The sequence below is a fragment of the Cynocephalus volans genome, chromosome 8 (assembly GCF_027409185.1).
Source record: "Cynocephalus volans isolate mCynVol1 chromosome 8, mCynVol1.pri, whole genome shotgun sequence".
Classification (NCBI taxonomy): Eukaryota; Metazoa; Chordata; class Mammalia; order Dermoptera; family Cynocephalidae; genus Cynocephalus; species Cynocephalus volans.
In genome coordinates, this window is record NC_084467.1 from 135,885,013 (window position 1) to 135,900,089 (window position 15,077).

General features: G+C 35.3%; 1 protein-coding gene across 1 annotated transcript in view; it reads left to right on the forward strand.

Annotated features, from left to right (window-relative positions):
- The window catches only part of CEP350 (centrosomal protein 350), a 165,457-nt gene that overhangs the window by 85,225 nt on the left and 65,155 nt on the right, over positions 1-15,077 (forward strand). The window contains exons 18-25 of the mRNA XM_063103904.1: positions 930-1,040; positions 1,450-1,590; positions 2,854-2,990; positions 3,834-3,956; positions 7,335-7,504; positions 12,869-13,065; positions 13,658-13,842; positions 14,342-14,429. Of these exons, the coding sequence (XP_062959974.1) occupies positions 930-1,040; positions 1,450-1,590; positions 2,854-2,990; positions 3,834-3,956; positions 7,335-7,504; positions 12,869-13,065; positions 13,658-13,842; positions 14,342-14,429 (1,152 nt within the window). The remainder of the gene's footprint in view (positions 1-929; positions 1,041-1,449; positions 1,591-2,853; positions 2,991-3,833; positions 3,957-7,334; positions 7,505-12,868; positions 13,066-13,657; positions 13,843-14,341; positions 14,430-15,077) is intronic.

The following is a 15,077-nucleotide window of genomic DNA, read 5'->3' on the forward strand; positions in this document are numbered from 1 at the left end:
TTATATCTAGTTTGCGGCTGTTATAAATATTCCTGCTATGATAATTTTTTAACAACTCTATGTGTACAAAATATGTTTTCATTTTTCTTGTGTAAATACCTAGGAGTACAATTAGTTGGGTCAAGTATATGAAACTGCCATCCTTTTTTTCCAAAATGGTTGTAACATTTTACACTCCTACAGCTATATATGAGAGTTCCAGTTGTTCTGTATCCTTGCTATCATTTGTTATTATCAGTCTTTTTTATCCTAGTTATTCTAGTGAGAATGGAGTAATACCTCATTGTGGTTGTAACTTGCATTTCTCTTATGGCTGATGACGTTGGTTATCTTTTTGTGTGTTTACTGACCATTGTTATATCTTCTTTTGTGAATGTCTGTTCACATCTTTTGCCTACTTCTTAATTGGACTGTCTTTAAATTATTGAGTTATAAGAGTTCTTTATATCTTCTGGAAACAAGTCCTTTTCAGATGTATTTCATGTATTGTATCTCAGTTCTTGGCTTATGTTTTCATTTTTTAAACTGAGTCTCTTGAGGAGTGGAGGTTTTTGATTTTGATGAAATCTAGTTTTTAATTATTTTCTTTTATGGTAGTAACTTGTTTTCTAAGAAATCTTTGCCTACCCTAAGGTATTAAAATATTATAACAAAGATACTTTCTTGCTCTCTAATCAGTTTTTTGGTATCAGTTCTCACTGCTGTGTCTTAGAAATTTTTTATGTTACTACATTATTTGACACATAATAAGTTGTCACTAAATATTTTGATAAATGTCTGATGACTAGCTTATTTACTGTCTTTCCTTTAGGCTCTGATTGGTTGCTTCGGATGATTTGTGTTAGGTAAATAGCATTGTGTTTATTACGGTCATTGTTAAAATAGTTTAGTATCTAAGAATTAATATTTGACTATTTCTTTATTTGAAGGCACAGCAGCAACGCCATGAAAGAGACTTGGCGCTTTTGAAACTGAAGGCTGAACAAGAGGCTCTGGAGTGTCAGAGACAGTTAGAAGAAACCCAAAACAAAGCAGCTCAGGTAACTTATTTGGCAGCAGGTACTGGTTTTTTAAACCTAAATTTGTATCTTAAAAATCACTTTAGCATTTTAAAAATTATATAGGAATAAAAAAGAAAAGATGTAAATAATAATGTTTTAGAATTTACTCTGGAATACTTTCATGTCATTTGATTCTTGTGGCACCTCTATGAAAGAAGTAATAAAGACATCCCCAATTTAGAGAAGTGACAACTGAGGGACATAGTAGTTACTTGCCCACAGACACATCAACTGGTGGAGTTAATTCTTGAACCGTGAAATCCAGATTGTAGTCAGGTGTTTTTTTTCAAGGCATTTGGTCCATGAAACAAAGTTATAAATTAAAACTAATTGGGGTTGGAGGAGAGGCTGAAACATAAGTTCTTTTTTTACCCTATTTTATTTAAAGGTTCATGCAGAATCATTACAGCAGGTGGTTAAATCACAACGGGAGGTAACTGAAGTTCTACAGGAAGCAACTTGTAAAATAGCAGCTCAGCAGACTGAGACTGCTCGCCTCACCACAGATGCAGCACGCCAAATCTGTGAGGTAAAAAACCACTGGAACCCTTTTTTAAAAACTCTTTTTAGTCGATCTATGTAACTTTGGTCTTACCAGTAATGGGTTTCTACATCTAGCAAATGAATTCTTTGAGTTTGTGACTTTTAGTGGGAGCTATATCCTATTGAAATAATGGCAGCATTAATAGGAGTGTGTTTTACATGTGAATATTGTAAAGGCAGAGAAGAGGTAAAGAACTCTAAACTTCTGCCCTCTGATAAGCTTTTTAGAAAAGTATCAACTTTATTGGTGTATATAATTTACGAACATCTCCATACTGGCCAGCTGCCAAAAAAAAAAAAAAATTATAAATAGTAAAGTGCATCCATTTTAAGTACACAGTTTGATGGGTTTTACAGCGCCTATAAACACCATCATTATCAGGAAATACAATATTTCTGTCACTCCGAAAATTCCCCTTATGCCTCTTTGCAGTCAGTCCCCAATTTTGACTACAGGGAGCTGCCAATCAGCTTTGTATAAAGATGTTTCATTTTTACCCAGAATGATGTCTTTTCTTTTACTGTACCAAAGGTAAAGCCAGAAGTAGTTTTATTGCTGTCTCTGTATAGGATATCTTAATCTATAGATACAGTTTCACTTTATTTTAGGAGTTACAATCTTTTTAAACAAAAATTAGGGCTGTTTGCGAAATAACTCAGATATTAAAAATCCATGAAACTACTTACTGTATGTTAGGTACTGTGGGGTTGGACAAATAAGTATAAAATTGAGTCTCCTTTCTCAAGAAAATATTAATGTAATTAAAACTAACAAAGATTTTAAAAATAAGTCATCAGTAGAAGGAATAGCTCAAAGCAATGATTGAATAAATGCCAAATGACTAATACATGCAGCAGTTTCAATAGTGGTTAAGAGTAGGAAAAACATAATTCATATTGTTGGTCAGGAAAGACTTAGGAAGTAGTAATTGAATTGATTCTTGAAGGAAGATTTAAGTTTTGGTTTACTGTTGCAATTATATGACTTGAAAGTTTTCTGTCTGATTCATAGATTGTTATCACTGTGTGAAAGCTTAGAATTCATGTAGTCTAATCCATCTTCATAACATGAAGCGATTGAGACTTAAAGAGTCTAAATGACTTGCCCACAATATTTCATCGATTAGTAGCAGAATTTGCTTGCTGTCAGTCCAGTGATCCTTCCAAGACACTCTTCTTCCTCTTAGTTCGTCTATGCCATTATCTTTTTACATCTACTTTTGCCTTTATTGTGTGTGTTCATATTTAGATGGCAGAGTTGACTCGAACTCATATATCAGATGCCATTACTGCTTCAGGAGCTCCCCTAGCCACACTCTGTGACCACCAGCGGCAGCACCTTCCAGACTTTGTGAAACAACTGAAGACCAGAGTTGAAACAGATAGGTTAATATTCATTCATTCAGCAAATATGTGATGAGTATCTGTTATGTTGTAGGCACTATTCTGGGTACTGGGAATACAGTTATATACGTACAGTCTAGTGCAGAAGATAAACATTAGTAAGATATTCAATTCAGTAAAGGAACTCTTACAAACTGAGATAAGTGTTATGAAAGAAAGGAACACATGTCTCAGATAAGTAACACAGGAATTTGAATAGCCTGGGGGTGCCAGAAGGTCAAAGACTTTCCTGAGGAAGTAACGTTTATGGTGAAGTCTGGTAGATGAGGAGTCAGTGATGTGAAAGAGGTAAAGAACAAGCACATCAAAAGCCCTGAAGAAAGAAGCAGCGTGGCATATGTAAGAAAACAAAAAAGGAGACCGATGTGACTGGAAGCAGAAAGCAAAAAGGAGAATGGTATGAGGTGATGCTGGGATCAGATCATAGTAGGACCTTGCAGACTTTTGAAGTTTATTTTAGGAGCAATAAAAGGTCATTAAAGAGATTTTTAAGGCAGTGCTAAGTCACATGACCATATTTATGTGTGTATTTTTAAAAATCATATTTTGACTGTCTCTAATTCATAGATGTTAAGTCTCTATTCACATTCATTTATAATAAGAGCAATTTTGTATTTATTTCCCTTAATAAAGCAGAAGACATTCTTTAATGTGTTGCATGTCCTTTTCTATTATTGAATGCCTTTCTTTTTCAAATACTTTGTACCATTTTTTTCATAATTTCTATTCATTTAAGACTTTATCTATGTTACTGTTAAGCAGTATTTAAAATCTTTCTGTTATTGGAGACTTCAAATGTTTAATCAGTTTTTATTTTCATTGTAGGAAAAGTCAATCTGTTTCACTCTCTCAGAGTAAAGAAGGAACCCTTGACTCAAAGCACATGAAGTATTCCCCTACATGTGATAGTTATTCTGAGTCTTCAAGATACAAGAATCATGATCGAAGGTGAAGAGAGTTTAATTTCTTTATTGGTGTAGTTTAGTAAACTCTGAGGAGTGGCTTACACATTGCTTTTCTTTGACTTAATCTTGTTTCTTTAAATGAAACAGTCTCTGCTCTTCAAAGTGCGGACCTCCCCCATTTAATTAGCCAATTTACAAAATAGTTGGTCCATGTAATAATATAGTTACTATTCCGTGAAAACATACATTGTACAAACATTGTATAAGTTATTTTTCCTACATTTAATCTTTACAGCAACCTTCCAAGGCAGGTAGTATTATCCTTATATACTAGTGAACTTGGGCTCATGGCAATGTTGAGAAACTGATCCAAGGTCACATAGGTAGTGACATACCAAGGAATTGAACCTTGATTTATTCAGCCCTAAACACTGTGTTTATTGCACATTTCCTTGCTGACATCCATATTTGTTGACATTAGCATATGTACTAGTTTTTATCATTATAAAAAATATTGAATAATTTTTCATTGATACTTGGCACAATATTAATATCTGTAGTTTTCAATTGTGATTCCATCCTCAAATTAGAAGGTTTTAGAGGCTACTTTTTAGCATTCTTAGAGGTAAGATACTGACATTGCTAAGGGTAGTAGAACCTCAACTTAAAAAATTAAATCATGAGACTAAAAATCATGAAAATTAATGTAGGATAAGTACCAGCAAATATTGAGTACAAATATTATGTCTGAAACTCTGTGACTTTCATTTAACCTTTATCGACACTTACCTTCATTGATACTTACTTCATTTAAACCATAATCTGGATTACTGCAGTGGACTCCTAATAGGTCTCCCTGTCCTGTAATCCTCATTCTGTTCATTAGTCACATGGTAACCAGAGTGATTTTTCTAAAATTTGCAGCCAATTTGGTTAATCACCTGTTTGAAACCTTCAGTACTCCCTCAGAGCATTCAAGGTAAAGTCCACATCACTTAGCATAGCATAAAAGTCCCTTTATAATTGAGCCTTCGGACCATCTTCAGTCCTGTCTATTGGCATTTCCCCTCTTATCGTACTCCACTAATTCCAACTACTTCCAATTCTCTAAAAGTACCATGCTCTCTTTGTTTTCTGTGTCATTACATTTGATGTACCTTCTTTCTAGACCATTCCCTCTCCATTTCATTTAGTTTACTTTTACTTGCCCTTCAAAAACGAGTGCTACACCTAGTCTGCTTTAGATACCCCTTCTGTGTCCTCCCATAACGTTCTGAATATAAATTTTACTGTCTTGGCAACGCTCTATATCCTTGTTCCTTTGCTTGTCAGTTACTCCGTAGACTAGAAGTTCTTTGAGGGCTTTATTTTCATCACCTCATTAAGAAACCCAGTATCCATTAGCACTCACTCCTCATGCTCCCCTCTTGCAACTACTAATCTACCATCTATCTCCATTCTTTGTGGATTCGTCTATTCTGGATTTTTTATATAAATGGCATCATACAATAGATGGTCCTTTGTAACTGGCTTCTTTCACTTAATGTATTTAGGGTTCATCTGTGTTGTAGCATGTATCATTACTTCACTTTATGGCCAAATAATATTCTGTTGCATGGATATACCACATTTTATTTATCCATTTATCAGTTGATGGACATTTGGGTTGTTTCCACTTTCTGGCCATTATGAATAGTGCTTCTGTCAACATTCATTTACAAGATTTTGTGTAGACATATGTTTTTTTTTTTATCTTGAGTATATACTTAGGAGTGGAATTGCTAGGTTATATGGTAACTCTGTGTTTTACTTTTCGAAAGTATTCAACTTTTTGAAGAATTTCCAAACTGTTTTCCAAAGCAGCTGCACCATTTTACATTCCCAGCAGGAGTGCAAAATTTTTCCTCATCCTTGTCAACACTTATTATTGTCTGTCTTTTGATTATAGCTGCCCTAGTGGAGACTTATATCTCTAGAACTTAGCAAAGTGCCCAGTACACAATAGGCAATTTGCTGCATATTTATTGAGTGAATGATTAGCACATAAACTACAATAGTTAGAATAGGAAGAATTGGGATTCAACTTCAGATCCTTCTGAATCCAAAGCCCTTGTTATCTGCTGTGTTATATCTTTTGCTTTATAGCTTTGTTAGAAGATTTATCCTTCCAAAAACATTTATTAAACCAGATAATTGCATTATATTCTGATAAATACTATCATAGAAATAGACACAAAAAACAGTATGAACACAGGTACAGAAGTAACCAAACCTTCCTTGAGGGTTGGGGAGTGGTCTGTGAAGACTTCACAGAAATGATACTTGAACTGAATCTTGAATTTTTTGTTCATTGGGAAGATAGAGAAGGAAGGGCATTTCAGAGAGGAAATAGCTTATGCAGAGGATCTCAAAACCTGGCTGGTGATAGGCTCCTAATATATTTTTTTAAATGAAGGAATGAACAAACCAGGAAAAGCAAGGAGGAGGAAGGAAAACATTGGGAGAATATATGTTTAGTTTACTGGCTGAAGGATAACCAAAGTCAGAAGTTCATTAAGAATTTGGATACTGAGGCTTAGTCAGGGAATGGGTAGAGCTAGTGGTACAGATTTGATATTAAATCTAAATGATAGTAGTTGAAGTTATAAGGATGCATAAAATTGCCCAAGGTGAATATGTAGCATAAAAGAGGAAGGGACCAAAATAAAATTGTAGAGAGCACCATCATTTTAAGGAAAGACAGTCAAGTTAAAAGCAAGTGACAGGAACAGGAAAACTTGTTGGGAAGGTGGGAAGAGAAGCAGGTGAGAGTAGAATCATATAAGAAAAGAGAGCTCTTTTATTTAACATTTAATTTTGACATAATTTTCTGGCTTACAGAAAAGTTGCAAGAATAATACAGAGTTCTCAATATCTTTCACCCAGATTCTAATGTAACATTTTTACTACATTTTCTGTAGCAAGTAGAACATTTAAAGAGGAGATAGAGGTCAACACCATCTAATGCGGCAGAGAAATAATTCTAGCAATTGGAAGTTTAGATGGAGTTCAGTAGAGCAGTAAGGATAGAAGCAGGTTTTGATAAATCATAATATTAATGAAAAGAAGTAGAAACAGTGAGGATAGCCTCCTTTCCAAGAAGTTTGATTTTTGAAATGAAAGGGAAAAAAGGAGTGATAACCTAAGAATAGTAGTGCCTATTATGATTATTAAGAGTGAAAGCTTCCTCTCTCCTACTCCTCTTTTCAAAATAGTTTATTCTCAGATTTATGTGTACTAAGCCTTTTATGTTTTATATTACATTTTTCTTCATTTCATATCTTGATTATAAGGCTTAGTCTTTTGGCCAAATAAGTTTACATTGTAGTTATGATTCTTATTTTATTGCTTTTTTGTTTGTTTCCATAATATTCATAAACAGAAGTAGTAGTGGTAGCAGCCATCAAGGAAGTCCTTCAGTTCCATTTTGTAAGGAAAATGAGAAGAAACCTCATGGGGAAAAGATGGAGAGTTCAATTGATGAACACGTTCAGACTGCTGTGGATGATTCTCTACGAAGTGATAGCGTTCCATCTCTTCCTGATGAGAAAGGTAACTTTCCTTGCACATATATGTATAATCACTTGGAAACTGGAGGAGAGGTGATCTTTGTTATAAAGTGGCAAATAACTTGACTGAACTGTTCTAGTGTTTTGTGGAAAGTGGGAGTTAAAAGTGGATATTGATATTTAGCTGAAGAGATGTCTAAGCAAAGTCTTAAATATGTGGCCTGGTTTCTCCTTACTGCTTATAGCAAATTGGAGGAATTGTTAAGAAAATAGTAACCAGAACTTGAAGATTTGGAAAATTCTTAGCCTATCCATATTGCAAAATCCAAGAAAGCATGTTCTAGAGAGAATACCAGGGGTGTGACTGGACAATTACTCTATCATAAAGAGATTACCCATGGATTCTATCAGCCATCTCCACAGAAGTCAGGAATAGAGATGGAATTATACCAGCAGAGACACTGCCAGTTTGGACTAAAGGAGACAGGATGAAATAAAGGAGAGCTTTCAGATTTCTAGGATTCTGTAGGATGAGACAGTAAGGCTATGAGCATGCCTTCTTCTTCAAGAAGAGAAGAATGACTCCTAGGGTAATTCAGAGATCAGCAGGGCTGCTACTGTCACCACAGGTTCAGAGCACACAGGCCCAGGTGGCAAGGCTGTTTCCTCCGAGGTTTCAGAGGGTGGGGCCATCTCTTCATTTTTAGGGACCAGTCTGCTTCTGCCCATGGCCTCAGGGTTTAAGGGTAGAGGGCTACTGCCTCAGTGGGCCTGGAAGGCCTGACTGCCACCCTGATGGGCCCAGAAGGTGAGGCTGCCACGGCAGTGGGCACAGAGGGCAGGGCATCAAGCCAAAGAAGATCATTCTCTAGCCTTAAGATGTAATGGAATTTGCCTTGCTAGTTTTTGGACTTGCTTGGGTCCCATCACCTCTTTTTTCTTTCTGGTTTCTGCTATTTGGAGATGTCTGTTCTGTGCCTGTTCCACCACTGTATTTTGGAGCCACTTAATTTGTCTGGATGTACAGGTGTACAACTAGATAAGAATTTTTGCCTCAGGATGAATCATCTCAAGTGTCATCCATATCTGATTTAGATAATATTTATTTATTTATTTATTTATTTATTTAAAAGATGACCAGTAAGGGGTTCTTAACCCTTGACTTGGTGTTGTCAGCACCATGCTCTCCCAAGTGAGCTGACTGGCCATCCCTATATAGGGATCCGAACCCATGGCCTTGGTGTTATCAGCACAATACTCTCCCAAGTGAGCCATGGGCTGGCCCTTGATTTAGATGATATTTAGGTGAAACTTTGGATTTGGAATTGATGCTGGAATAGGTTAAGACTTTTGGGGCTGTTGGGATGAGGTGAATGTATTTTGCATGTACGGACATGAATTTTGGGGCCCAAGGGGTGGAATGTTATGAACTGGATTGTGTCTCCCCAGAATTTGAATGTCGAAGCACTGACTCCCCATGTGACTATATTTGGAGATAGGGCCTTTAAGGAGGTTAACCAAGGTTAAATATAGTCATAAGTGGTGGGCCTCTAATACAATAAGACTGATGTCCTTATAAGAAGAAGAGACAGCAGAAGTACACACACACAGAGAAAAGGCCATGTGAGGGCACAGATAGGTGTCTGTCAGCAAGCCAGGAAGAGAGGCCTCACCAAACTAAGCCTACTGGCATCTTGATCTTGGACTTCTGGGCTCCAGAACTGTGAGAAAATAAATTTGTTGTTCAAGCTACCTGTTCTGTGGTATTCTGTTATGACAGCCCAAGCAGACTATTACTATAGTTGAAGCATGCTCAGATTTTTTATTGGTAGATATACATAAACAAAAATGTTTTGTGGACTACTAGGTTAAACATTAATGAAATTCAGTTTAGGATCAGATCTCATAATGACAACTTCCACATCATGGTAGAAATTAAGGATATAGGAAAACCATAGAGGAATTATCTTTTAAGTTTCTACTGTAGGACAAACTTAACCTCTACTAAATTTTATCTCATTGATAATAGTGTTTGTAATTAAAGTATTGATAACAAATTTAATTATTAATAATGTCAGTAAGCCTTAGAAGGATAGATAGTAACCATGTGTGACTTGTTTAATGCTGTATCTAAATATTTACCATGGTATTTGGCTTCTAATAACAGTGAATAAATAATTAAGTGACTATTTTGAAGTATCATGAACAGTGACTTTTTGATTTATTTAACTTCATTAAACATAGTAAATTATATTGCTTGGACTGCTACTTCTGGCCATGATGGAGGAAAAGGGAACAGATTTACCTTCCCTCCTAGAACAACTAAAATATCAGATAAAGCATATAAAATAACTGTTTTCAAGACATTGGACGTCAGGTAGTGAATGATGTTGATTTATGAAAGAGTGGAAACAAATTGAGATGAGTGCTACGATTGCCCCAGCTTACTGCCAAGAGAGTGCCAGTGGTCTCCCTGCATTGAGGAAATGGAGTTAGGAGTCTGGAGAGGCCAAGGCAGCTGGAATTCATAGGGCAACCACAATCCAAAGATATTGAACCACTAAAAAATCTCATATGTAGAAGAAAACAGGAGAAAATCTAGATGACCTTCAGTTTGGTGACAACTTAATTGTAGCACCTCAAGGTATGATATTGAAGAAAAAAATTCTGAGTTGTATTTTATCAAAATTAAAAAAACTTCTGCTCCATGAAAGACACTGTTAAGAGAATGAAAAGACAAGCCACAGATTGGGAGAAAATATTTACAAATCACATATTTGATAAAGGACTTACATCCAGAATATGTAAAGAACACTTAAAACTCAATAAGAAAATCAACAAACCATTTAAAAATTGTACAAAAGATCTGAACATCCACTTCATTGAAGAACGTATACAGATGGCAAATAGACACAGGAAAAGGTCTTCAACATCATGTGTTATTACAAAAATGAAAATTAGTGTGACAATGAAATACCACAACACACCTATTAGAATGGCTAATCCTAAAAATGGACAATAACAAATTGGTGACCAAGATGCAGAGCAACAGGAACTTGCATTCATTACTAGTGAGAATGCAAAATGGTACTGCCACTGTGGAAGACAGTTTCAAAGTGTCTTATAAGACTTACCGTACAACTCAGTGATCACATGCCTAGGTATTTACCAAGTGATTTGAAAACATAGGTCCACACAAAAACCTATACACTAATGTTCATAGCAGAATTATTCATAATTGCTAAAAACTGGAAGCAGCCAAGATGTCCTTTAAGATATCCAATGAATAAACAAACTGGTACATCCATACAAGGAAATACTATTTAGCTATTAAGAGGAACAAGCTATTGATGTATTCAACAACGTGGATGAATTTAAATACGTTTTACTAAGTGAGGAAGCAAGCCTAAAAACGCTATGTATTGTATAATTCCTTTTATGTGATATTCTGGAAAAGACAAAACTATAGTGATGGAAAACGGATTAATGGTTTCCAGGCATTAGGGGGAAGATGAAGTAGTTGACTACAAAGTGGATGCTTAGGGGAACTTTTAGGGTGAAGGAACTGTTATGTATAGTATTTGTGTTCAATATGATTCTTGTATTTGTTAGAACCTTGGAACTGTGTATCACAAAGAGTAAATTTCATTGTGTGTGAACTATTCACGTACAAACACACATCAACCAGGATGTTGGGGGATCCCACAATGGAATGTAGCCTGTGACGAATGAATCTAATTGTATTACAAATGACCACATTGTGCAAAACCACATTGAGAGGGGTGGGAGGGGTAGAGAGCTGATCTAAGTAACTTTGGAAAATGGTATTTTGAGTGGAAATTATTAGCCTATTAGAACAGTACATAAACCTGTACTCCAGTTGAAAAATTTGTTTTTCATGTGTATGGGTTAATAGTTCTTTACACATATATTGAGGTTGAACAAATTAAATGGGTGTTGGGTGGTGGGAGCCAGGTTTCTCAATGTTGGAAAAGGAAGATACAGGTACATAAGAAAGGAAGACTAGAGTGCATTCTGGTACTGGATTAGAGTCGGAGAGTCAGTGTAAATTCATGTTTGAATGGATGGATGGATTCAAAAGCAATTGTGTGCATGGGTGTATGTGTGCATGCGTTAGTGTACATGCATATGTTACCTAGCTCTGTCTACTAAACAAATGCAGAAGTAGTGATCCCCCAACAAGGACAAGTACAGCCAGTACAAGGACAGCCCAGATTGTGGTTTCTAAATTTCATTCTCCAATAAAGGAAATGAGAGTTCTTTGGAGAAATGGCTGATTCTTTGGCTGCAGGGAAAATACAAGATGCGCCTGGAGCATCTTGTAGTACCAGAAAGCAAGGAAGTATTCAGTAAACGAAAAGGGGGTGGGGGGGACGGGGACGGGGGAATGTGTCAAAGGCACACAGGAACCAGCCTAAAAGAGCCATCATGTTTCTAATTAAGCATGGTTTTTAAAAAGATATTTTAATTTGAATTTTTTTGAAACAATTGATTATACATATCTGTGGGATACAGTGTTTATTATCAATACCTGTGTGCAATATGTAATGCTCAAATCAGGATAATTAGTATATTCAGCATTATACCATGTAGTCACTTTTTGTGGCCCTTTACCAATTTCTTACCATTCCCTTTCCACTCCCCCTTTCCCACCTCTGGTGGCCTCAGTTCTGTTCTCTCCTTTTGAAAGTTTGATGAATTAGTGTGATTGTTGTATCTTTCTTTTATTTATTCGTTTGCTTTTTTAGCTCCCATTTATGAGTGAGGATGTGGTATTTTTCTTTCTGTGCCTGGCTCATTTCACTTAACATGATTTTCTGTAAATTCATTCATATCACTGTGAATAGCAGAATTTCATTTCTTTTTATGGCAGAGTACTATTCTGTTGTGTATATATACCACATTTTCCTTATTCAGTTGTCTGTTGATGGACATTTAAGTTGGTTCCAACTCTTGGCCATTGTAAACAAAGCTGCGATAAACATGGGAGAATTTGCATTTCTTTGGTTGCCGGTAATGTGAAGCATTGTTTTCACTTTATTTTGGATATTTATATTTCCTTTATGAAGCATCTGATCATGTGACCTTTTCTTATTTTTTTAAAAGGTATATTAGTGGTTTTCTAACTGACTTTTAAGAGCTCTTTAAATATGAAATACATTTATCTCTTACCATATTTCTTGTCCTATTATTTCTAAGTATTCTTAGGGCTTTTTATCTTGTTTGTAAGGTATGTGAAATTTGTTTGTTATTCCATGCCTATTAGCGGCGACTGATCTGTTCTGTGAATTTATGTTGGGTTATCCTTAAAGAGTCAAAAAGCACTGCTAATTAAATACCTATTAAGAAAATTATGATGATAAAATCTTTCTCCATATTCTTTTAGATTCTACATCTATTGCAACAGATTATTCCCTGAAATTTGATGAATCCATGACAGAAGATGAAATAGAAGAAAAATCATTTCGATCCTTACTACCTTCTGAGAGTCATCGCAGATTTAATATGGAAAAGAAGAGAGGCCATCATGATGACTCTGATGAAGAAGCTTCCCCAGAAAAAACTATGCTGTCTTCTGCCAAGGTGTGTTTCAGTTTACCTGTGGAGGTAAATGGTTGTGGATGTATTCTTTCAAAGGTATGAGAATACATTTTATGGACTCAGTTGTCAACCACCAGAATGATTTTCCTGAGATGCTAATTTTGTTATATTTTTGCTGTAAAATCTGGCTTCACTTTCTTAACAAAGTAGAATACAAACGTATTCCTTGGAATGGCATATTCCTTTGATAAAGGCCTTTGAGGATCTAAGCCAATATTATCTCTATAGCTTTTTCACTTGCTTCACTCTTATAACACTTTATTCCATTAAAAAATTTACACTTGTTCTTCTTACCAAATCGTAAGCCTTTTGGATAACAGGGACAAATTCTTACCCTACTTCATATCCTTGGGATAGTACTAGACTTGAAATAATGGTTTATTAAAATGTGATTGGCTGAATAAGTTAGTAGATGAATGTTAATCCATCTCACATGCCTTTTTGAAGAATGTTCTCCTACACAGTTGGCATCCTCATTAAATAATTTATTTTCATAAATGCAAACTTCTTTTAATGAAATTAAGCTCCAAAAGGTTTAGAAGATGATAAACTTGAAATAAACTCTCTACTTTAGGAGCTGAGCATGCCATTCTCAGGAGGACAAGATAGCTTTTCTAAATTTACTATGGAGATGGTTCGACAATATATGAAAGAAGAGGAAATGAGGGCAGCTCACCAATCCTCACTTCTGCGTCTCCGTGAAAGGGCCTTGAAAGAGAAAACTAAGGCTGAATTAGCATGGTTAGAGCATCAAAAAAAGTAAGTTCTTCCAGTAAGCATACTTTCACTGTTCAGTTCCTTCTTTTGTAAAAAGAAAATGCTTTCTATTATAAAATGTTTTTGTTTCCTCATTTAATTTGAGTTGATCAACCCAGTTTCTCAAGCCAGAAATATGGCAGTCACCCTTGATTCGTGTTTCTTTCAAGACTTCCTTTCTACCCATCTAACATTCTAACATTTTCTTTCTATTTCTTTTTTATCACTTAACTGAATCTCATCTTATATTGTCATTTTATACTTAATTCCTCTCCGTGTTGTAAATTTCTCAAAGTCCTTCTGCCTTTAAAGAACACAGTCTAAGGTTTGCACATATTGTATACTCAGTACAGTGCTTGAGATATTAATGGCTGCAAGTAGCAACTGTTTTTTACATTTGAAAATATTAAGTTGGTTTATAGACTTTTTAGTAGTCAAGAATTCTGTCATTATAATAGAAATTTAATCTAATCTTTTTCTCAATGAAAAATATTATTTGCAGACATCTACGAGACAAAGGAGAGGATGATAAAATGCCCCCACTCCGAAAGAAACAGCGTGGTTTGCTCTTAAAGTTGCAGCAAGAAAAGGTATGTTAGGAAAAACATCCCTTTAACTCAATTTATAAGGCAAGTTAATATGTGTAATCTGTTATTTTGACTAATTTCTTTTTCTTATTATCACCTTAAATGAAATTTAGTTGATACTTACCACTGTTTATGCCTATACTACTGTAATTATAGAGGTTGTTTGGTAGTCTACCTTATATTTCTCCTAAATTAGGATTGTATGTCCCTGCTAACTTAATACAATATACAGTCAAACCTGCCTTCATGTAGTATGTAATATAAAAGTCTTTTGAAATGCATAAGATATGTTTAAAAGACTCTATTTTCATTAATTTTTTTAGCCATTGCTTTCCCAAATAGATTTTCATGACATATTAGTTACATATTGACAAATATTTTAACTTCATAGCCTTAGAAAGACCTCGGTTTTGAATCCTGGAGAGGCAGCATGGTTGTATAGTGGTTAAAAATTCAGGCTCTGGAGTCAGATTGCCTAGGCTAAGATCTCAGCTCTACTAATTATTAGTTTCATAACTTTGCAGAAGTTACTTAACTTCTCTGTGTCTCAGTTTCCTCATCCGTGAACTGAGGGTAATAATAGTAACATACTTTATAGGGTTGTTGGGGAGGACTAAGTGAGTGTATACATAACACAAACTAGAGCACACA